Source organism: Panulirus ornatus, chromosome 59 (genome assembly GCF_036320965.1).
Source record: "Panulirus ornatus isolate Po-2019 chromosome 59, ASM3632096v1, whole genome shotgun sequence".
Lineage (NCBI taxonomy): Eukaryota > Metazoa > Arthropoda > Malacostraca > Decapoda > Palinuridae > Panulirus > Panulirus ornatus.
Genome location: NC_092282.1, coordinates 2,278,159 through 2,303,030, shown reverse-complemented (window position 1 = coordinate 2,303,030; position 24,872 = coordinate 2,278,159). Strand labels below are relative to the sequence as shown.

The 24,872-nt window shown below is 47.0% G+C and overlaps 1 protein-coding gene across 2 annotated transcripts in view; it reads right to left on the bottom strand.

Annotated features, from left to right (window-relative positions):
• The window catches only part of sigmar (Tumor necrosis factor alpha-induced protein 8-like protein sigmar), a 62,174-nt gene that overhangs the window by 22,284 nt on the left and 15,018 nt on the right, over positions 1-24,872 (bottom strand). The window contains exon 1 of one of the 2 annotated variants that reach the window (XM_071696421.1): positions 9,589-9,877. The exons of the other annotated variant lie outside the window; for it this stretch is intronic. Coding sequence (XP_071552522.1) covers positions 9,589-9,848 — 260 coding nt within the window. The 5' untranslated portion in view covers positions 9,849-9,877. Of the gene's footprint in view, positions 1-9,588; positions 9,878-24,872 lie in introns of those variants that run through there. 2 annotated transcript variants of the gene reach the window in all.

The following is a 24,872-nucleotide window of genomic DNA, read 5'->3' as shown; positions in this document are numbered from 1 at the left end:
GGCTTCTCCCCAGCACCATTCCCGCCACTATCAAGAAATACACAATCGGAGTCACTAAAACGTGGACTGAAAGCAAGACATGTCCGTCAGTTACGCAGTCATTTCTCATTGTTTACTAACCTGACCTGAAGAGATGAGACTATGTACGAGAGCTACGAACATGGTTCATTACCATACCACAACCATCTGAGTGAAACACTGAAGCAGCCGACGCAATCTGGTCACGAATCCCTGAAGAAATCTAATCCCTAATCTCTAAAGAAACAAAAGAAATCTGGTCTCGAACCTCTGAAGCAACAGAAAAAATCTGGTCACGAACCTCTGAAGCAACAGAAAAAATCTGGTCACGAACCTCTGAAGCAGCCGACGCAATCCGGTCACGAACCTCTAAAGCAACAGACGCAATCTGGTCATCGTCGAACCTCATCACAGAACTGAACAGGTCAACCCTTGATACGACGGCAGCAGGGAATCAATTACTGGTGATTACGTTACACCTGTGAGGAGATCCAGGCAGGTGATCACATCACAGCAGTGGATGATTACCTGGTTGACGGGGAGGGGGATTACATCACAGCAGTGGATTGATATGAGGGATTTCTATAGAGATGCTTAAAGAAACATGGCGGTCGAGGACTGTGTGGTGTGGCCAGATTAGTGCAGTATGACGGGGGAGGAGCTGTTCCGCTGAGCCATGTGAGTATGATGCCAGGTGAAGGATCATCTCATACTGATCAAACACATACTCAGGGACTGTCTGCCTGCCCGACCCCTGACTCGAGGCAAGGACGTAGGACGTATGTATGTATGTATGTATGTAGGACGTAGGTATGTATGTATGTATGTATGTATGTATGTATGTATGTATGTATGTAGGTAGGTAGGTAGGTAGGTAGGTATGTAGGTAGGTCCTCTACACTCCAATCCTGCTTCGATGCAAGATCTCACCGTAGGTACTCGAATGAGGTGCAGGGAAAGGGTCGTAGGCTCTCTCTCTCTCTCTGCTATTCACTTACGTATACGCTTTACAAGAACAAAATAAACATCTCATTAAAAAAAAAAAAAAAGCATTTTTGTCGTACATGAAGAACGAATCTTCTCAGACGCAACAAAGCAAACACCACTTGCTTGGTCTTAACTATGTACCCGCACCTGTAGCATGGCTGTCATGAACACTACATTACCCAACAGTCACACTCGTCTGTATCACAATATGTGGCAGAGAATATGTACGACTCTGTGGGAAGAGAGACGAGAAACTTGCCATGGCGCTGGGGCCCCCTGCAGGTCAGAGCACCACGTACTCCCGCGTCGGTAAATATAAGGAACAAGAGACAGATACCCAACTACGTCATCTCCAAACTGGAGGAGGGACAGGCGCAGCAACATGCACCTCCACACTACCATCCCATCAGTTGAGGACAGAGTGGACACAGATGAGGGACCTTGGCCAAGCCACGGAAGGAGGGGGTTCTGGCGTGGCCTCTGCTGAAGAGTGTCTCTGTGTGGCAGCTACAGCAGCAGCAGCCCTGGCTCTCCATCACTGGCTGGCTGGTTTGTGTTGCTGGCCTTCGACACCTCGACACGGAAGTAACGGCTTCTCTCCCCAGCACCCCCCCCCCATGGCTCTTCCCCAGCACCCCCATGGCTCTCCCCAGCACATCCATGGCTCTTCCCAGCACTCCCCCCCCCAACCTCCCAAACGTCGCTCCCCAGCGTCCTCACGGCTCTCCCCAGCAACTCCCCACGGCTCACCTCATCTATGACCAACAGCTTCTGTTGGGTTTCCCCCTTTACTGCATCTCCTAAATGTGTTCCTGCCCATCATGCAAGTAACAATGACAACACCGTAGCTCTTGTTACTCAGTGATTGTTACAGCTACTTGACCACCTCCTGTTCCGTTCCTAATTTCCCCTCACAACAAAAAGAATAACTTAGAAACTAGAGACTATAAATACTGGTTTTCTCATTTCTAACATGTGTTAGAATCTTAGAAAACAACCGGAACAAACTTGAAAACTTTTATAAACAAATACTAGACAGAGCTCGAGAAAGGCTGGGACACAGAGCCATCTTGTGTGTCCTGCAGTCCAGAGCAGGTCGGGCTGAGCAGCAGGCTGCCTGCTGGGACCAGATGACGTCACTGTCCCACCACCCGAGCGTTAAGAGAACCTTTGACCAGTGGGTCATAATGCTGTCAACCCCTCCATGTGGGTTGGACACCCTTAACATGAAGGAACAGGTCACGACCTTGGCTGTCTCAAAGTCGTTCGAACCACTTACGATCCTCATTCCCTTCACCATGAGGGTACGACCTATGAGTATGATGACGTCAACTGTAACCTCACAGTACTGTGTCCATCACAGACATCAACGCACCACAGCCAGGAGCCCCTACTGTCGTTCTCAAGGGTCGTTCCGAACGTTCGTAAGGAGTCGTATCCCCGATGGATTCATTCGTGCATGTGTTCGAACCACCGAGGAAACGACCGGTCCCTCAAGCTTACCCTATATCTTAGGCCCTTCAGGCTACACTCAAGTGCTTGCGTGCACTCCTCACCTTACATTCCCAGGCCCCTCTCTGCTACCCTCTCTCTCTCTCTCTCTCTCTCTCTCTCTCCGGCCTGACGCTCTCTTCGTGCTACATCTCGAATCAAAGACATGAAGCGAGTCTCTGAGATGTAATGCCGGGAGCGGACCCATCCTGGGAGTTATAAAGATGGGAATATCTTCCGCGGCTGGAATGGCCACGCCATCTGTGGTGATCAGACCCAACGAGACTGACTCAGTGAGAGAGAGAGAGAGAGAGAGAGAGAGAGAGAGAGAGAGAGAGAGAGAGAGAGACTCGTCACCAGGCTTGCATCTATTCATCTCGAGCACATTACCATATTCCGACTTCTGATTCTGTGAACCGGTGAAGCGGACAAGTAAGACAAGGGACCCTTGTACTGCACATGGGTCAACCTCACGCACATACAGTTATCTGTCAACTACCAGGTAGTGGGACCTTGCATCTGGTCCACGGACCAGACTCCACTACGTACCTCGTATCTGGTTCTAGTACCAGGGATTGGCATGTATCTTGTATCTGGTCACAGTAAATGGCTAGGACGAGTGTACCGTTCGGGTGTTTGAAACAGTCTACTGAAACCCAAATAAAACAGATCTAATAATAATTACGACTACACAAAATTTTAAGAAATACTCAAAGAAATACTCAAAGAATTAAATAATCTGATTAATATAGAGTCATCTGAAAGAAAATGTTTACTTTGTTGGCGAGGTAGTACAGTGAGATCCGAGCCATGCAAAACACTCATTCGAAACAAATGAAGCACATATTTCAAGACGTCCACAACAAACCCGAGAGTGAAGTATTTCTCGGACACAAGGTAGTGCTTCACGAAGCATGAGTGGCTCTCTATAGCACGATTCCTTGTACGCCCACTTGCCGGCCAGAGAATTACAATACCCGGAGCCTACATACACCACCCAAGGTGGCCGGATAAGTGCAGTATCCGGAGCCTACATACACCACCCAAGGTGGCCGAATAACTACAATATCCGGAGCCTACATACACAACCCTAGGTGGCCGAATAACTACAATATCCGGAGCCTACATACACCACCCTGGGTAGCGGAAGAATGCAGTGTCCAGAGCCCCGAATAGCTCTCTTCTTCGTCTGTTTACATGTGACGTCACACCTCTCTCGTTACCACGCCCAGGAACTTTACAACATTTTCCGTGCTTGCAGCTCTGGCTTCTTTTGTGTCCTTTTCTTGTCGCTCTTTCTCCTTTATTGTTCCGTCTTTTCTTAATCTCTCTACTTTCCTTCACATTACGTCTCCTAATTTGCAACCGTTACTTTGGATAATTTTTCTTGAAAGATTTTCAGTGGGCACGAAGTGCCTTTTTTTCTTGATCATACAGGGTTTGTGGGAAGAGAGAGAGAGAGAGAGAGAGAGAGAGAGAGAGAGAGAGAGAGAGAGAGAGAGAGAGAGAGTCTCCCCCTATGGCATCCATGTTACCGGTGCAGCCAGGAACTCTGCCATACCCCACACTTGCCACATCCACTCCCAGCAGTCGACATACTTGCCGTGTGGTGTTCTCTCCACGACTTAGGTTGTTTTTCATCCTTCTCTGTTCTAGTCTTAGCTCTCGGATCATCTCCAGCACATAATATTCATCCTTTATCCTGTTATCTGTTTCCTCCCTGCTTCATCAACAAACATTATGCTATATTTCCTCTTCTTATCTCCACTTGTATCGCGCTGATTATCTTAAGAAAATACGCAGAGCTTATTTCTGCCCGCTTCCCCCTGGACCTTATTTCAGATTCTTTTTATTTATCTTCGTTATCCACAAGTTGACCTCAGGTTTCGTACATTCATCTAAAGGTCAAAAGTCATGACTTTTTACAATATACCTCGGCCAACTCTGACACCATTTTTCACACCGACTTTCACACATAATTCAAATATCTCTTGTGTACAGGAGGGGTCAGGAAAACTGTTTCACTGTGGCTTTGGAAATGTCCTGAAAAAGTCGTACATTTTTTGCCTTTCCCTGAGGTCATCTCCAGGATGACCCCCTGAAACATTATCAGTTCAGAAGAACCACAACTAAATACCCATTAAACTATTATTAACAGAAATATTCAAATTAAGTCATTGAAGGCAAGATGACCACAGCTCACGACCCCCATTTTTCAGACCATCTGTACAAGCTCTAAGGTTCAAACGTACAACAAACAGGAATTTCAAGGTCATTTCATGTCAAGACTCCTCAGCCCTATCCAGGCAAACATCAGACTCCGTCATACAGGACCACATCATGGCTGGGCTGACCCCACCAGTCATCACCATATCGTCCCTCTGCACCAACACATACCTGGCCGCTCGAACTACCATTCCTACCTTCGTCGTTACGACCCTAACATATCTTCCCCTTATCTCCCGCGATGGGTGTGCCTCCCTTATCTTGTCCTTCAACATTTCTGGTGTGTCTTATCTTGGCGTTATCTCGTCTTGGTGTGGGGTTACTGCGGTATCTCTCTCCCTTATCTCCTGCAAGTGTTGCTCCGGCTACCTACCCTAACTCCAAAGGAAGTTCCTCTTGGCCACACACACAAGACGCCATTCATCCGTGAGGTGTATAGATGGTCAGGGTCAAGGGTCAGGTGGGGTGTATGTGTGTGTGTGTGTGTGTGTGTGTGTGTGTGTGTGTGTGTGTGTGTGTGAGAGAGAGAGAGAGAGAGAGAGAGAGAGAGAGAGAGAGAGAGAGAGAGAGAGAGAGAGATAAAACAACAGCTTACATTAAGGTCAGGGTCAAAGGCCAGGCCATCGTAACCGATAGTCGTACCGTCGTGCTGAAGAGTCGTAAGTCATGCTGAAGGGTCGTACCGTCGTTCTAAAGGGTTGTACCGTCGCGATGAAGGGTCGTACAGTCGTACTGAAGAGTCGTACGTCATGCTGAAGGGTCGTAGCGTCGTGTTGAAGGGTCGCACGTCATGCTGAAGGGTCGTAGCGTCGTGTTGAAGGGTCGTACGTCATGGTGAAGGGTCGTATCGTCGTGTTGAAGGGTCGTATCGTCGTTCTAAGGGTCGTAACGTCGTACTGAAGGGTCGTGCGTCATGCTGAAGGGTGTCGTACCGTCATGTTGAAGGGTCGTACCGTCGTGTTGAAGGGGTTAAAACACCGCAAGGCCGGGTTGGAGTGGCAGGCAACATCCTGACTCCTGCTACATCCTCACCACCAGATCCTTTGCCGCCAGATGACCCTGTAATTACCTAATTACCAATTCATAATTACCTAGTTTCCAATTAGTAATTACCTAATCACTTCTTACAGTAACCTAATGGTATATCTGCCATTACCTACTTACCCATTTATAACTGTGTAGCTGCCTGTGTGTCATTATCTAATTACCACTACACTAACTGCTCGTTCGTTATCGTCTGCATCGCCTACGTCATCGTAACTATCTCACCGCATATGATAATTACCTAATTACCTATTGTAACAGTGCAGGAGGGGGGAGGGGGGGTTAAACACTGGTGGATTCCCATCACCTGAACATTATCTGTCATACACCTTCCCTGAGGGTCTGCTGTGTGGCCTGCACCACAGGGGGTCCTGGCCTGTCCAGCGTGGCACAGGATGTTTACACTCAGGTTAAGGGCCTCGTGTCCCCGGGAGGAGGGCTCCTCCTGAGTCTCCTCCACTTGAGCTAAATATAGCGACGTTTGCTACCCGCCTTAGTACGACTGAGGTAAATGTCTGACCCATAATGATGACGTCACATTATGATCCATGTGATGATGAAACGCTGTGTGTGGCGCGAGGATGGCTCATGATGACGTTGTGGTGGGGGTCACTGGATTCCTTTAAAAAGTCACCTTTAACACACATATGCCACTACACCTTCCATCTACAACCACTACGTCTTATACTGCCACTATACCTTCCATCTACAACCACTATGTCTTATACTGCCACTATACCTTCCATCTACAACCACTATGTCTTATACTGCCACTATACCTTCCATCTACAACCACTACGTCTTATACTGCCACTATACCTTCCATCTACAACCACTATGTCTTATACTGCCACTATACCTTCCATCTACAACCACTATGTCTTATACTGCCACTATACCTTCCATCTACAACCACTACGTCTTATATTGCCACTACATCTTCCATATACAACCACTACGTCTTATACTGCCACTATACCTTCCATCTACAACTACTGTGTCTTATATTGCCACTACACCTTCCATCTACAACTACTGTGTCTTATATTGCCACTACACCTTCCATCTACAACCACTATGTCTTATACTGCCACTATACCTTCCATCTACAACCACTACGTCTTATATTGCCACTACATCTTCCATATACAACCACTACGTCTTATACTGCCACTATACCTTCCATCTACAACTACTGTGTCTTATATTGCCACTACACCTTCCATCTACAACTACTGTGTCTTATATTGCCACTACACCTTCCATATACAACCACTACGTCTTATACAGTGGACTACGACCACCACTTATATAATGAGTGTCTACAACGTTAACAGGTCTGTATATTATATAAACCGTGACATCATGTTGCTGTAGTTCCTACCTCACTGTATATGTGTCAATATACGTCTCACACGTCAATCACACAACATTATTGTGTACTTAATTACCAATACACAACACGTTCACTATGTAGCCATACAGGAAAATGAGGACAAAAAAGACTATTTGTGGGATACCTTCTTTAACGATGTATATTTGATCGCTTCGGCAAAAATACTAACTGGCCGCCACCCGCCACATTGGCAACTCTGGGAGGTCGGCGGCGTTGCCAAGGCTGGCTTATAACGAGTAACGTAACGATGGTTGGCCGTGGTTTGATCTGCTACAGGGTCATTACCTACTACGGATGATTAACAACGTCTGAGGTGATTTTTATAGTCTGAAGTGGTTAATGGCTTTTGGTTAATCATTATCCCGATCAGCTGGACCCCGGATGATCTGGATCCCAGGTGACCGCGTCCTGGATAACCATCATCCCAGTTAACCGTCTCCCGGATGATCAAGATTCCTGTTAACCGGGTCATAGATAATATCGAGGGTCCTTATTAGAGTCTTGGTTAATCGAGATCTTGCGTGTAACTACGTTCCTGATAATTGGAATTCCAGTCTATCACCTACAGGCTCAATTTGGGAACAACTCCAACCATTCCAGGTATTCCAAGACCACGGGAATCGAACCCTGGGTCACCGCTGCTGATGGACCAGCGCTCTCGCCCCCCGCGCCAGCAGGAATGTGGGGGAGGGTTGGGGGAGGGGTCAGAGGTTGATCATGGGTAAATGTGTAACCTTAGTGAATCTGGAGAGAGAGAGAGAGAGAGAGAGAGAGAGAGAGAGAGAGAGAGAGAGAGAGAGAGAGAGAGAGAGAGAGTAACCATTGCCGTGTCGTCAGAGCAGGACAGCCACACGCGTACGTCACAGGGCCGCGGGAGGAGAGCCGTCTGTGTATACGTCTCTGGGGTGTGTGCTGCTGGAGGCGCACACACACACACCGTCATGACACCTCCTCCCTCCCTCCCTGGAACACCTAAGCTCTGGAAACGAAGTCTCTTCCTCCTCTCGTATCTCCCTCATCCTATTTATCTATCTATGAGGAAACGGGTTGTACAAATGTTGGCGTGAGGACTGAACATCGGAGTAGCGATAATTATGAACATCATGTATATAATTAGAACTCCATCTTGTCTGGTGTGGCACTGCCAATACGACACTTCGCCTGTGTAGAACATGGGTCTGTAGGTGTAGAGAGGTTCAGGCTGCAAAGCAGTGTGGCCTCACGTGAGTGTTGCTGGCGTACAGGAATGATGGGAGGGAGCAGGTGGTGTGGACCTTAAATAAGGTTGAAGAAATGTTCGTGTGACACACAATATCTGCTCTGCCAAGACGATCTTTGTAGTACTAAATAATGTAATCCAATGTAACTGAGCAATATCCAGGACTAGCCAGTGAATAATTAAGTTTTATCATTAGTGTACATTTATCATAAATGCCAAATAACCTGAGCAACTATGGTCTATACTTCACCAGTGAACAACAGAAAACGATATAGCAGAGTGATCCAATCTATAGCAATAGATTATGTCTACCTTCTCTGGTTCTCACACATGTATATCAACTGCTATCATCACTAACTGCAATTAGTCACTGTCTTCTCGCTAATCACCCGAGAGACTGCCCGGCTCGTTAACCTCAGCGATAGCAAGCAATCAGGCCAGAGGAAAACAAGCTCCAGTAACTACTTGGATGAGTGGATGAAAAATTTACAAATTAATGACCAATGTTGCCAGTGATATGACTGGGGCTGCCCCCAGGGAAATTATCAGAAATTATCACGCAAATCTATTTTTGTATTCTTGGTGTGTATATATATATATATATATATATATATATATATATATATATATATATATATATATATAGTCCTAATTCCTTTTGTCCCCCGTACCCTGTATATCAATCGTAATTACAAATGAGTAAACTTTTTCAGGAGGAAGTTACGTTTGTCAATACGTGGCAACATTTTACATGTGTCTGATATGTTTACATTGGAGATTACTACATTAATAAGACACAGATGACGTCACACTTCGGTAGTTGCAGGGTTGACTGGCTGTAAAGAAAGAGGAGCGAACTGACGGTCGAGTCTCAAGACGGTTGGACGTAAGAAGTGGTGTGCCACGGGGATCAGTCCTTGGACCGTTTCTCTTTCCCCATCCACATCAGTGACCCCTGGTGATGGGCGGCGTTGTGCTATATCAACATTAGCAAGGCGATGCTATGTTGGGAAATTAGTACATTAGAGCAACTAAGTAACTCCAGCCGCAACCTGACAAACACACTGATACATCAACACTCACAGGTGGGAAATATATGTCAGCACCGGGAAGTGCGAGGGTTTACACATCGATCGTCTGAGAACAATGCTAAACACATACTTCGCTTCACGTCCATGACTGACATCATTCACTCCTCCTTACTTACATGTAATGTCTACTGGTATTTCTCCTTGGTCGTCTCTTGCCTTCATCTTGTTTCGTGACTAATGCCTCCGTCTCCCGTCTCTTCCTCTGTGACAAACTGCCTAGACAGGAGCCGACGGTCCACAGCTGTCTCCTGCCCTTTGCCTCAAGGCAAAACCTCGTCGTCAGCACCCACAGGTAAGCAGACAGGTAGGTAGGTAGAGACACACAGAGCAGACCATCATTACTACGACAATGTACACTAAACCATCCACCACACATCGATGTTCAACAGAAAACGGGTCTTCCTGGGTTGGTCGCTTTCCAACGGTTTAGTTTCCCCCTCTCCTGTCCTCCCTCCCTCCCCAGGAGCACGTGCCGCCACCTGCGGTGAAGAGCAGTTGCCAGTCAGTGATATTTACCTCCGGCGATTTCCAGCTTCAGTTTTATAAGAAAATTAGGATCAAAAATACTTCTTTAATACGTTCTATTTTATCAAAGTCTTCAATAACACCTTTACGGTTATATTTTCAGTGAAGGTAGTAAGGAGGATGTGATGGTGTTATCAGCCATGCAAAGGTCGACTGTGTGACCTTGGAGGCTACCGCAACGATCACCCCCCCCCACCCACCCATGACCTTCCCCCGCCCCCCAACACCGGCCCTAACCCGTGGCCCAGAGTCACACCTCTGGGAGAGGAACACTTAAGAAGACATACTGGAAAATATAACAGAAGATCGTTCACGTCGGTGGATGAGGATATAGCGAGCAAGTGTTCACATCCTACGTACATGAGGCAAAACCAGACTGTGTGTCACAGGTGTGGTCACCAGACCTGCAGCAACCTGAGGTGCTGATACATATGGTCCACACGAAGTCAACATGGACGGTACCACAAGCTGACATACAGGAAAAAGTTCGAGGCATTTAAATCTTCCCATTATGGAAGACAAATGAGTAAGATGTGACATGATTACAGCCCTTAAGGTCACAAACCAGTTCGATACTGTCATCTGTAAACTCTTTCCAAAAGACGTAAGGATCGAAGAAGTAGAGGATATGACATGGAATTATGCAAGACACTTGTTTGGAAAGATACAAAGAATTACTGACACACACACACACAAAAACACACAACCGAACACACAGACGGCCTCAGGGAAAGGTCGTGTGTACCAAAGCTCTCGGTGGTCCTGTACCAGAGAGTGAGCTCGTGTTTGGAACAACAAAGACGGATGTGTGGATTGTGGTGTCTGGACCACTAGAAGGTATTTGATAGTGTGGCACAGCGGAGGCTGGTGCAGAGCCGAACCTCTCTCGGCAGGAACGAGGGGAAGGCTACTACGCTACACACAAGACTTCATTACGGGAGGGAGACAAGAGGACGCAAGGCAGAGGAGCTTTCTCGAAATGTGTTAGGTTACGAGTGGCGCACCGCAGGGCTCGGCCCTGGGACCACTGCTCTTCTTGATCTATCTGAATGACTTGCCAGAATGACTGGACTCATGTCTACATAAGTTCGCAGATGATGACAAAGCCATAAGAGAACCAGAGACCACGAAGCACTATCACAACTTATGAGGAAATCTAGACAATCTTGAACGAACGCAAAGTACTGTGGATGGAACACACGGACGTCAGGCTTCCGTCAATATATCATCTAGTGACAGTGGCTTGAGAGTCGACATTTGACCTAACGTGTTACCAGCAAACTGTTCACATCCAACACAAGACCAAAACTAGAATATGTTTCTCCAATTTGGTCACCGAACCTAAAGAAACACAAAGAACTACTAGGAAAGGTCCAGAGAAGGGCAACACGGTTAAAGCAAGAGGTTAGGCACTTTAAATCTGTCGAACTTGGAAGAGAGAAGAGTAGGGGTAACCTGAATACAACTTTTACGATTATGAACAAGTGTGATGTCAACAGTAAAATGTTCTTCGAAAAATGCATATCTAGAGCGACTCGTGGCCGAGAGGAACTAGAGGCCATAACATGAAATAAAGAGAATAATAATATGTTAAGAACTCCTTCCATAGTATCAGAGAGAAGAATGAATGGCAATGATGACAGTATACAGAAGTTTTAAATGCTGTATGACAGAAATTTTCAAGAGATGGAACCCCATGAGTGTAGCACTCCCTCCCTCCCCGTACTGTACGAATAGGCAATCACACACACACACACACACACACACACAAGACCTGGACTGATCCTTCCGCCCTCCACATGACGTCAGGCAACACACGGGCGTCATGCATCAAGGAGATAAAACTGATTTGTTTTGACGTCCGCTGGGTTAAAGAAGGTCTGGGACAGGGAGCTCCAGAGGGCGCTGGCACAAATGATGGACGGGGATACAACATTAATGTAATGGGCGGGGTGGCTGGCGCGGGTGATGGACGGGGTTACAACATTAATGTAATGGTGAATCTTTGGGACGAAGGACCGCCCAATCCTACCGCATACAGCCACCACTGCAGGGTAATCCTGGCCCGTAGCACAGGTAAATCCAGCACTACAGGGTAATCCTGGCCCGTAGCACAGGTAAATCCAGCACTATAGGGTAATCCTGGCCAGTAGCACAGGTAAATCCAGCACTATAGGGTAATCCTGGCCCGTAGCACAGGTAAATCCAGCACTACAGGGTAATCCTGGCCCGTAGCACAGGTAAATCCAGCACTACAGGGTAATCCTGGCCAGTAGCACATGTAAATCCAGCACTACAGGGTAATCCTGGCCCGTAGCACAGGTAAATCCAGCACTACAGGGTAATCCTGGCCAGTAGCACATGTAAATCCAGCACTACAGGGTAATCCTGGCCCGTAGCACAGGTAAATCCAGCACTACAGGGTAATCCTGGCCAGTAGCACAGGTAAATCCAGCACTACAAGGTAATCCTGCCCCGTAGCACAGGTAAATCCAGCACTACAGGGTAATCCTGGCCCGTAGCACAGGTAAATCCAGCACTACAGGGTAATCCTGGCCAGTAGCACAGGTAAATCCAGCACTACAGGGTAGTCCTGCCCCGTAGCACAGGTAAATCCAGCACTACAGGGTAATCCTGCCCCGTAGCACAGGTAAATCCACCACTACAGGGTAATCCTGCCCCGTAGCACCCGTAAATCCACCACTACAGGGTAATCCTGCCCCGTAGCTGAGGTAATCCACAGGTCCACCACGGGTGTATGGCAAGCAGGTCCTGATGTGTCGCCATATCATGACTTCCCACTTGCCCCTGGAGCCTTGAGACGTGACCGGTGAATAGCAGAGGGGGGATTGGTGGCCTGGCTCCTGATTGGCCAGTCTTGTGTAACCCCGGCCGCTGCTGATTGGCTGCTGTTCAAGACGAGCGCTGAGGGCCTCCCTGGGGGGGTGATGTATGTACAAAGTTTTCGCCTCCGCCAGATGGAGGTTCAAACAGATTTTCAACCGATGCAAATGGGTGGCTGACGTAACATCCCAAGCTTGAGGGAGAAGCTTTCAAAGCTTACCTGACACTCGATGGCACTGCCTCATCGCCTGAAACCATCATTCGTCAACACCAAACAGAACTCACGTCATTTTTGTTTGGGTTTCTTGATTATGTCATCAGATTTACTTCACATTTTCTATAAATGAGGTTAACTGAATTCTACTGCCGTAATACCAGGATTTACTGGGCACTTGTAACCCCGGTACTACGTTAGGATGGGTCTCGAGCACCTGGGAAGCAAACCATCGCAAATACAATTGGGTACAGCTGTAGCTCATATATATCCTGGCGGCCAAGTGTCTTGCCCTCATCCCAGTATATCCCTAGACTCACAGGGAGGTAGGTCCCTCCAACCGGCCCTCTCCTCCGTCATCCTGATACTGTTTACCAGCCAGTAAGAACGTCTCGTTCATGATGTCACAAACGATAACGTGCGGTGATTGGTTGAATCTTTCTAGACGCAACAATGACAACATAACACGACAGTGTTTACGGACCAATAAGACAGCACCACTGATGACGTCATAAACTATAACATAGGTGATCGACAGAATCATTCAAGAGACGATACTGTGACCACAGACAGACAGAATGATAGACTGATAGACAGACAGACAGACTGATAGACAGAGAGACTAATAGATAGACAGACAGACAGACAGACGACACCGATGACGTCTCCATGACCTCAAATCAACACCCATTTTCACAACCATGAGGAAGCCTTTGATGGCGTCAGCTCACTGGTCGGATTATCATCATATCAAAAGAAATCAGACGTCCGTGATGACGTCATGAGGCCTTGCCATGGAATGGAAGTTTTTCTCGGGCAGTACACACACGCGCCCCCAGCGCATCACGGACGCAGGGTAAGGTGGGTTCCTTAGGTGTGAGAAAGTTTTCGTTGAAACTGTACTACTCCTTTCCGTTTACTGAAGTGAAATTTCATATATATATATATATATATATATATATATATATATATATATATATATATATATATATATACACGAACAAAGTGCATATGAACGCGCACTTTCATAGAACATATGTATGATATACATATATATAATGAATCACCTGGACTCAAGATATTATATATTACATAATATGAAGTGATAGACAGTTTCATGTTGGCTGGAGTCACATGTAACAATGTGTAGTTATAATGTCACACACACACAACCTCACACCACGTCCATAACAAGAATAAAACGGAAAGACAAGACCTAATTAGCAGCAGACATAATTAACCCTCCATAAACTTGTCCACTGTATTGTGACACCATACCAGCACGCACACACACACACACACACACACACACACACACACACACACACACACACAGAGGGATTGTGTTAATTAATCACCTTTATTCTCGACGCACAAGATATATATATATATATATATATATATATATATATATATATATATATATATATATATATATAAGTGACCCTCTAACACGACGGTGTGTGTGTGTGTGTGTGTGTGTGTGTGTGTGTGTGTGTGTGTGTGTGTGTGTGTGTAATAGACTGAGACGTATGAGGACAGGGACAATGCATGTACAATATCCTAGTACAGAGCCAAGGGGGAGAAAAATTAATCAAATTACAGAGGCATAAATGTGCTGTGTGTATGGCTGGTAAGGTGTATGGAAGGGGTGACTGAAGGGTTGCTCAAGGACACATACACGATGTGTGGACACAAGTTCCTTCTTGTGAAAATCTTTTGCGAAAAACACTTGCAGGAAAGGCAGGTGTGAAATTCATGGATCTGGAGAAAGCGTATGATGTGGCTGAGACAGAGTCCTTATGGACGGTGCTTCTAACATAAGGATTAAATGGAAAGTTATCAAAATCAGTGAAGAGTTTTTATCAAGAGAACACGGTAGGTGCGCGAGTAGGAATGGAGGAGGGTGAGTGGTTATACGTGAAGGTGCGTCAAGAAAGTGTTATGTCATCGTGGATTCTTTAATCGGTTTTAGGGCTTGGGTGGTGACGGAGGTGAATGCAAGGATCTTAGAGCAAGGTAAGTTTCCTGCGTACATTAAGGAGTGCGTGGAAGACGAGGTCAGTGTCGTTAAGGCAAGGCTGAGTATGTACGACGGTACAGTAATCCCAGGAGGGTTGTACGGATGTGAGTCTTGAGCCAGGAAGACGAACGGAAAGGATGGACCGGTCAGAGGTGTGGTGGTGACACGAGCGGAACCGAGAGGGTTACCCAGTCTGCGATGATATGGTTCAGACATGTGGTGAAGATGAGTGAAGAGAGATTTAGAGGATCTTTGTCTCGGAGGAGGAGAAGGAGGAGGGAACACGGGGGAGGGGAAAGAGGGATTGGAGGAGGCTTTGGGGTATCGGGGTTGAATATTCAGGGTGGGGAGACGACTGCATTGAAGGGAAAATATGGATCAATGTGGTATACATATATGGGGGGCGACGTGCTGTTTATGGGCTGAATGGCGACATATAAAGTGGTCGAGGAAACTCACAGAGTAGCGGGTGGGGCCTGGCTGATGACGGCAGCCTCTGGCTGTGGCGCATGACGGCTCCAGACTGTACGTATGCAAATGAGACCATTGTTTACATGTTCCCGAATAAGAAGAAAAATGAAAGAGAAAAGAGAGAAAATACATACCGATATATATATATATATAGTATATAGTATATATATATATATATATATATATATATATATATATATATATATATATACATATATGAGAGAGAGAGAGAGAGAGAGAGAGAGAGAGAGAGAGAGAGAGAGAGAGAGAGAGAGAGAGAGAGAGAGAGAGAAGCCCGGACCCAGGAGCAGCTGACCGGAAGCCACGTACCAGGTACTCGTCTTTAACCGTCAAGAGCCGGCCAGGCTTTCATAGCCTGGGGGAGGGGGGTGGGTGGGGGGTGTTAGAGGGGGAGGGGTGATAAGGGAAATAGCTGGAGGGGAGGGGGAGGGGGAGGGGGAGGGGGGAAATTACGATGATAAGGAAACGGGAAGTGGGGGAAAGATGAAGCGGTAGTCCCACTGTGAGATTGGCTGGGAGGAAGGAGGCCGCCTGGGGCGGTGTGAGGTGAGGGAGAGCCCTGGGGGGGGGGGGGGGGGAACCAATGGTATAGATGGAGTTGAGACACCGTGGCTTGAGCAGGGGGGATGGAGGGAAGGTTGTGATGGAGGGAAGGTTGGTGGTGTGGCGTGATGGAGAGTGTGGAGTGATGGACACCAGGCAAGCACGACGCTCTCCCTCCCTCGATTAAAAATAAATGTTATCACGACATGAAAAAGATCGAGTCTGGCGGCCAGTGATGAGATGTGACAGGTGTGTGTGTGTGTGTGTGTGTATGTGTGTGTGTGTGTGAGAGAGAGAGAGAGAGAGAGAGAGAGAGAGAGAGAGAGAGAGAGAGAGAGAGAGAGAGAGAGAGAGATCGCTTCAACGGTCTGCACTTTGGCAGGGAACAACATCAACAGCGTCATATACCAACAAACTCTCGAAAAAAAGCGCAAAACTTCACAGAAAACAACAACATATGAGACAGACAACAAGACGGACCAGCCATGTTGTTCAGAATACATCAGGTGGGACGTGGCTGACGAGCCAACCATCCAGCCATACCCTTGGCGAACCAACCATCCAGCCATACCCTTGGCGAGCCAACCATCCAGTCATACCTCAGTCAAGCCAACCTACAGGCGTCGTCTGTGTGAGCAAGGCTTTGATTTGTTCACAGACCTAACGACCTTTCCCCCTTGTTACCATGTAGAACAACAAAAACAAACAGAAAATTACTACTATAAACACTTTACCATAAGTATGCTAACACACTTATCCTTCACACTTACAATACTACAGTTAAGTGTCGATAGGAACTTTTTTTTATACATTTTGTGAGTAGCAGTACTGGATGCTGAGTGGGGAACACTGTTGTGCTCACCACACCCGTGAGGCTGGTTACACAGGCTCACTTGCTAGCGCTCGGCACCAAGAGTAGACTCGTCGTGAATGCGCTGCCAACACAGGACATTCCATTAGGAAAAAAAAAATCATACTTGAAAAAAACTTTGAAGAATTACTCTTTTTTTTTCGGAGGAGAGGAAAGGAGGGGATTTCTTCCAGCTTATAAATCCTTGTCGCTTGAGTATAAACTTTCCACAATGGAACGCGAGAAACAGAAAAGGCAATAACATAAGAAGACGAAGTAATGCCACATGATCAAACTTCAAGCCATCTTTCATCCTGCCACATTGTGAGACACTTTGTACCAACCATCTATGGAAACCCACCAATCCATTTGAGTGGAGTAAATTAAAGAATAATAAATATATAATGAAATACTGCTAAATATTTTCTTTGCCAATGAAATATAGCATCAGCCTAATTAGGGGGGAAAAGAGAACAATATTCTGCAAGATCCCTCGTCCCCAGGTTGCAGTTCGGCACCACCACCGTCCCTCCTGTCACCAGAGATCCCTCGTCCCTGGGTTGCAGTTCGGCACCATCACCACCACCGTCCCTCCTACCACAAGAGATCCCTCGTCCCCGGGTTGCAGTTCGGCACCATCACCACCACTGAGTTCACCAAGGCTTCCACAGATGGCCACTAGAGCAGCCAGCACCAGCCCAGCCACTGTGAACATCATCACTAACCAACACACTACCACCACAACCTCTGTGCATAGACTCGTCCCTTCACCTCCTCCCCCCCACCCACACACAATCTCTCTCTCTCTCTCTCTCTCTCTCTCTCTCTCTCTCTCTCTCTCTCTAAAAGCCAAATGTTTAATTGCATTTTCTTTACAAATTTTCGGCCTTTTACTGCAGCTCGTCCAATCACTCGTCAATTATCATCACTGTTACCATTAATCTTGCATTATCAGTAATCTTGTATTGTTATCATTAATCTTGTATTGTTATCATTAATCTTGTATTGTTATCATTAATCTTGTATTGTTATCATTAATCTTGTATTGTTATCATTAATCTTGTATTGTTATCATTAATCTTGTATTGTTATCATTAATCTTGTATTGTTATCATTAATCTTGTATTGTTATCATTAATCTTGTATTGTTATCATTAATCTTGTATTGTTATCATTAATCTTGTATTGTTATCAGTAATCTTGTATTGTTATCATTAATCTTGTATTGTTATCATTAATCTTGTATTGTTATCATTAATCTTGTATTGTTATCATTAATCTTGTATTGTTATCATTACAACCAGGTGTGTGGGATATGGGTAGCAACAGGCTGGTGTTGCCGGCCTCACATCCATATTCATGGCTTATGTCTCGTGGCCACAATATTTAGATCCCTCTCCCCGGCATTTTAACTCTAATTTGAATGCTTCTGAGTCTGACATAGCAACCTGGACGCGACCCATGCCCCAGGCAGAACGCCCCCAACTGACACTCAGTGCCCGGGACACTCAGCCTTACGGTACACTACCAGAGGGGCCAAAATGTTACATTGCAATGGTCTGGGATGCCCATGTTTCCCCGGCCGTGTTGACATTCTAAGCGCAACTCACGCTCTGCATTATTTAAATCTTGCTAGGCTAGAAACCAGGCCATGGTTCTAGGAACACTAGAGATCAGACCCGGGTGTTCAACACTAACAGACCACATCCTGGTGTTCTAGTAAAGCTAGAGACCAGATTTTGATGCTCTAGCAACTCTAGAAACCAGATCATTATGTTCTAATAACCGCTCGAGACCAGACCCTAGTGTTCTAGTAATGCCAGAGACCAGATCATGGTGTTCTAGTAATGCTAGAGACCAGATCATGGTCTTCTAGTAATGCTAGAGACCAGATCATGGTGTTCTAGTAATGCTAGAGACCAGATCAGGGTGTTCTAGTAATGCTAGAGACCAGATCATGGTGTTCTAGTGTTCACACACAGACTTTGTTGCCTGAAAGTGCCACTGAGTTAAGCTCCTTGATACTGTATCGTGTAGACGTGAATCCCATCCTCCAGCCTGGAATGGTGTTAGGTTACCTGGAATCAGCCAGCAGCCATGAGAATGCTGGAATCCGTGGAATCTGATCCTCCTGGAATGATATATTCAGTTCCACACTAAAGGATCTCATGCAGATTACATTCCATTAACAGAATTCATTTTTTTCACAATTCTTTTCCTAAACCAGACGAGGTTCGGATCTTCTTCCAGATGCTGAACCAGAGTTGGGATCACATTCACAGTGTTCGATAGCCTACACAGATTCTGATTCTATTACCCGCCTCCAGTATAGTGTTCGATCCTATTCCCCAGAAGTGGTGTATGATTGGATCCCATCCGTATATCTACCCGTGGGTTTCGATCATGATTATGGTACTCATTATACGATTCAATTCTACTACGATGTGTGTCCCACTCGTAGTCTTCTGTTGGGCTGATCTCATTCTTAACTTTCCTGAGGTGTTGGGTCCTATACATTAGCTTACCCTGGAGTCGGATCCCATTCATAACTTTACAATGGAGTTGGATTCCATTATCAACTTCAATGTGGCGTTAGATCCCATACAAAAGCTTATTGTAGAGTTCCATTCCATCCATTACCGTACTAAGGTCGACAGTCGTATCTTCCTGTTTTGGAGTGGCATTCGAAGTTCTGTCTTTACCTTCACATGGTGTTTAATCCCTTCCAGTACCTTCATGTACGGCTAGAATACGATGAGAACTGATCCCTTTATGAAGCTTAGCGTGGATTTCCTGGTCTCCAAGCTTAATGTTAACCCAACAGCTTAAGGGAAGGTTCCATTCTAATCTCTCAAGCTTGAAGACAGACTCAGTCCCTTTAAATCGACCTGTAAGGTTCGATCCCATCCCAGCAGCCAGCAGGGGAGTTGAGTCTCGTGTTCTGCTGTTCTCTCTCACCTTGATAAAGAGTCTGAAACCATTCGTCATGTTTCAGACAAGATCGGACACCATCAGTCGACTGAAACAATATGGTTTGATGCCATTTGATGACGTATGACCCCGAGACCTGCCCCAGGCCGGGGTGCCCCCCCTCCCTTCCTTCCCAGGTCAGGTCCCATTATGCAGGTGACGTCATCAGTGGAGACTCATCACCATACGACGTGTGGCCCTCACAAGGTCAGGGGTCATGTCTATCAGGGGAGGAGGGTGGAGGGAAATACTTCTATTGTTACTACTACTACTACTACTACTACTTCTATTTCTGCTACTCTACTACTATTGTTACTACTACTACTACTTATACTTGCAAGGTATCAACAGGACTTACATTAAGCAGTCGCCCCGGGTCACCTCTGACCCTACACTAACATATCCAATCACTAATCCATGTAATCCTAACCCTGAGGTAATCACTAATCCATGTAATCATAACCCTGAGGTAATCACTAATCCATGTAATCCTAACCCTGAGGTAATCACTAATCCATGTAATCATAACCCTGAGGTAATCACTAATCCATGTAATCCTAACCCTGAGGTAATCACTAATCCATGTAATCATAACCCTGAGGTAATCACTAATCCATGTAATCATAACCCTGAGGTAATCACTAATCCATGTAATCCTAACCCTGAGGTAATCACTAATCCATGTAATCCTAACCCTGAGGTAATCACTAATCCATGTAATCCTAACCCTGAGGTAATCACTAATCCATGTAATCATAACCCTGAGGTAATCACTAATCCATGTAATCCTAACCCTGAGGTAATCACTAATCCATGTAATCATAACCCTGAGGTAATCACTAATCCATGTAATCATAACCCTGAGGTAATCACTAATCCATGTAATCCTAACCCTGAGGTAATCACTAATCCATGTAATCATAACCCTGAGGTAATCAGCTGTGAGGACACGTGGCACACAGCACTCAGGTACACGTGCCTCTCGCGCGGTCGACCACAGGACGAGATGGGGAGTTCCGGTGGCACTGCCCCTAGCCCTCTGGCACTCCCCTGAGCCCTGTGGCACTCCCCCAGACCTCTGGCACTGCCCCCAGCCCTCTGGCACCCCCCAGCCCTCTGGCACCTCCCCAGCCCTCTGGCACTGCCCCCAGCCCTCTGACACTCCCCCAGCCCTCTGGCACTCCCCCAGCCCTCTGGCACTGTCCCCAGCCCTCTGACACTCCCCCAGCCCTCTGGCACTCCCCCAGCCCTCTGGTACCCCCAGGAACCCATTCGAAGTCCAGGGGACCATAACCCACCAGAGGCCTTGATGGGAAAATTCACCCCTGTGGTTAGGGGTCATAAAAATGATAATGACGTGAATGTGAGAGGTGCGGGTGAGGCCGGCCAGTCGGCCTCCCACAGAGATAATTAAGCTAACTACCTCATCAATATGCGAGCGAGACCACACAAATACTGGTGACATCTTTGTCTCGCACCACCAACGACCTTGCGAGGCATGACCTCATGCTGGCGGAGGAAGGTGAGGGAGAGAGAGAGAGAGAAAGAGAAAGAGAGAGAGAGAGAGAGAGAGAGAGAGAGAGAGAGAGAGAGAGAGAGAGAGAGAGAGAGAGAGAGAGTTGGTGACGTCATCAAGTGAGAGGTTTCAGAAAGTCAAGTGTAGGTCAGTATTTGCATACATACAATGACGTCATTATTTCGAAATTTCCGGAAGGGGCCGACACGGTGACGTCACAAGGCGGTGGGTGCCAGGCGCCTGACCCTACGAGAGAGAGAGAGAGAGAGAGAGAGAGAGAGAGAGAGAGAGAGAGAGAGAGAGAGAGAGATAGAGAGAGTTATCATCAGATACTACGATACTACACCCATAATATTCAAACCTTACAGACAATATCTATAATTCAACCATTAAGTTCACATAATCATAAAACTGTATACATTTCCACCCATACAGCACTGTATCCTATGATGCAAACTTAACCTCTGATGACACAACACGAGGTCAACATATGCGCCCCCCCCCCCGCCCCCTTCTGGCCGCCATGTAAACATGACGTCATCAATCAGTTAACACCAAGCAAAACAAAACGAGGAAACGAAGTTGATGTTTACAACAGGTGGTCACACAGCCCAGGTACCCCCCCCATCTCTATGATGGTCTTATTGAGGTCAAAGGTCATAGCCCTGGTACACTGCAACGACCTCGTTAGGTGAGGTCAAAGGTCATAGCCTTGGTACTCTGCAACGACCTTGTTAGGTGAGGTCAAAGGTCAGCCCCAGTGTGTCCTCACTGTGATGACCTTGTTAAGTGAGGTCAAAGTTCACGGCCGTAGCTATTGCCGTCCCTGATGACCGTAAGAGAGGACAAAGGTCACAGCCCTGCTACCCCCCCCCCCCCCCCAGTCGTTAGTCCCCTGCTGTTCGTGTGCTTGTTCTTCGTGTGTGTGTGTGTGTGTGTGTGTGTGTGTGTGTGTGTGTGTGTGTGTGTGTGTGTGTGTGTGTGTGTGTGTGTGTGTGTGTGTGTGTGTGTGCCATCCATAAGAACAAGAACAAAACCGAAAAAAACTAAAAATCATGTCTTCACGCTTCCTGAAGCCGACCAATACATGATCGTGTTTACGTCTTAACTCTGGTGGGGACAAGCGCTGTGTGGGGGGGGCTGCTTCTCTGTGGCACTGGTTGCACTGGGTCGCGGGTTCGATACCCGTACCTCGCTTGATGCGTGTCAGCCACGTGTATGATACTCTCTGGCCCAGGTCAGCATCAGTGGGCTTGATGCTGTCATAAATTACATCGACCGTAATCAGCGACGTGGTAATTATGTAAGTGAGATTGGCATTGGGAACTAGCGCTTGAGTGCGACCCTTAACTCATGATGATCTGACCTCTGACCTAATGATCACGTCAGGTCAACGGTCACTCTGTCATACCCGACCGTCGGTCGTGCCGTCACACTAACGGGGTTAATTGCATTCTTTCTGCTGGTGCTGAGAGAGAGAGAGAGAGAGAGAGAGAGAGAGAGAGAGAGAGAGAGAGAGAGGTTGGGAGAACCACATCTACACGGTGTTAAGTTGGACGGACTTAAAGTAGGCGAGGTAGTGGCGTATAATGCGTAGTAACTTCGTGAGGAGCGGCCGTGCGTAGCGCAGGCGTACGCAAGGCAGAACGCCTCACACATGAACGGTGAAGCCTCCCCGACCCACTGTATCACCATCAGTGAGGATCCGATGCGACACGGTCGTGAGCTGGACACACACACAACACACCATCATCATCACCAAGTCTCACGTCTGATGCAACACAGTCGTGAGCTGGACACACACACAACACACCATCATCATCACCAAGTCTCACGTCTGATGCAACACAGTCGTGAGCTGGACACACACACAACACATCATCATCATCACCAAGTCTCACGTCTGATGCGACAAACGAGTCCTCTCTAATAAAACCCAACACCAAACACACTTCACTTGTCTCTCCATAACGTTTGCTCGTCTATTTCTCTACTCTTGATAGTTTCCTTTTGTGATAAGATAAGCAATTAACTCCACCAAGAGCAAGATAAAAAAAAATTTAGCCCCGTCGCCCCTGGGGGTCTGGGAGCAAATAAACCTTCCTCAAGGCTTCTCTTCCCAGCCTTTCTCTGCAATCGATACTTCAGGAAACTTTGTTAATCTGTCGCCTCATTGTCCTCTGACCTTTTCCTGGCACGTCTTATGTGTGAGAACACTCGTGACGTAACACATGACCCCAAAATCAGGTCATCTGATGCGACAGTCACACAAAATGACCTTATCGCTCTTCATTCCCTGAACATGACAGTACGGCCTTGCTGTATAGTAGCCGGGGACCTTTGACCTGATTCTATGAGTCAAGTCAAAGGCCAGGCCATCATGCCCTAAAGCGCTGTACCGTCGTGATCAAGGGTCGTACCGTCGTGATCAAGGGTAGTTCCGTCGGGATCAAGGGTCGTACCGTCGTTATAAAGGGTCGTACCGTCGTGATCAAGGGTCGTACCGTCGTGATCAAGGGTCGTTCCGTCGGGGTCAAGGGTCGTACCGTCGTGATAAAGGGTCGTACCGTCGTGATCAAGGGTCGTACCGTCGTGATAAAGGGTCGTACCGTCGTGATCAAGGGTCGTACCGTCGTGATCAAGGGTCGTTCCGTCGGGATCAAGGGTCGTACCGTCGTGATCAAGGGTAGTTCCGTCGGGATCAAGGGTCGTACCGTCGTTATAAAGGGTCGTACCGTCGTGATCAAGGGTCGTACCGTCGTGATCAAGGGTCGTTCCGTCGGGGTCAAGGGTCGTACCGTCGTGATAAAGGGTCGTACCGTCGTGATCAAGGGTCGTACCGTCGTGATAAAGGGTCGTACCGTCGTGATCAAGGGTCGTACCGTCGTGATCAAGGGTCGTTCCGTCGGGGTCAAGGGTCGTACCGTCGTGATAAAGGGTCGTACCGTCGTGATCAAGGGTCGTACCGTCGTGATCAAGGGTCGTACCGTCGTGATCAAGGAATCAAATCTCGTTCCACTTGAGTTCGTCTCAAAATGATACGAAATCTTTCTAAAACTCACAACTAATCTTAGGGCCAGGCCAGGCCAGGCCAGGCCTCTGGTGATGACCTCCTGATAGACACGATGGGTATGTGTGGTGTGTGTAAACACTTATCATTATTCATCTAACATAAACATAAGTAATAAAGACACGTCAACACGGACAGCCAGAGGACCAGCCGACCCCAATGTAGCAACACAGACAAAAGCCAGAACAATTTCCACTAACAAAAACACAGACACATGGATGACTACTGCTGCACAGATGTCAAAATAAAGAAAGAAAAGAACACATCCAAACAGAGCAGCACTACGAAACAGACACAGACAACTGTACAGACAGACAGACGGATAGACAAGACAGGGTACCATCAACCATGGT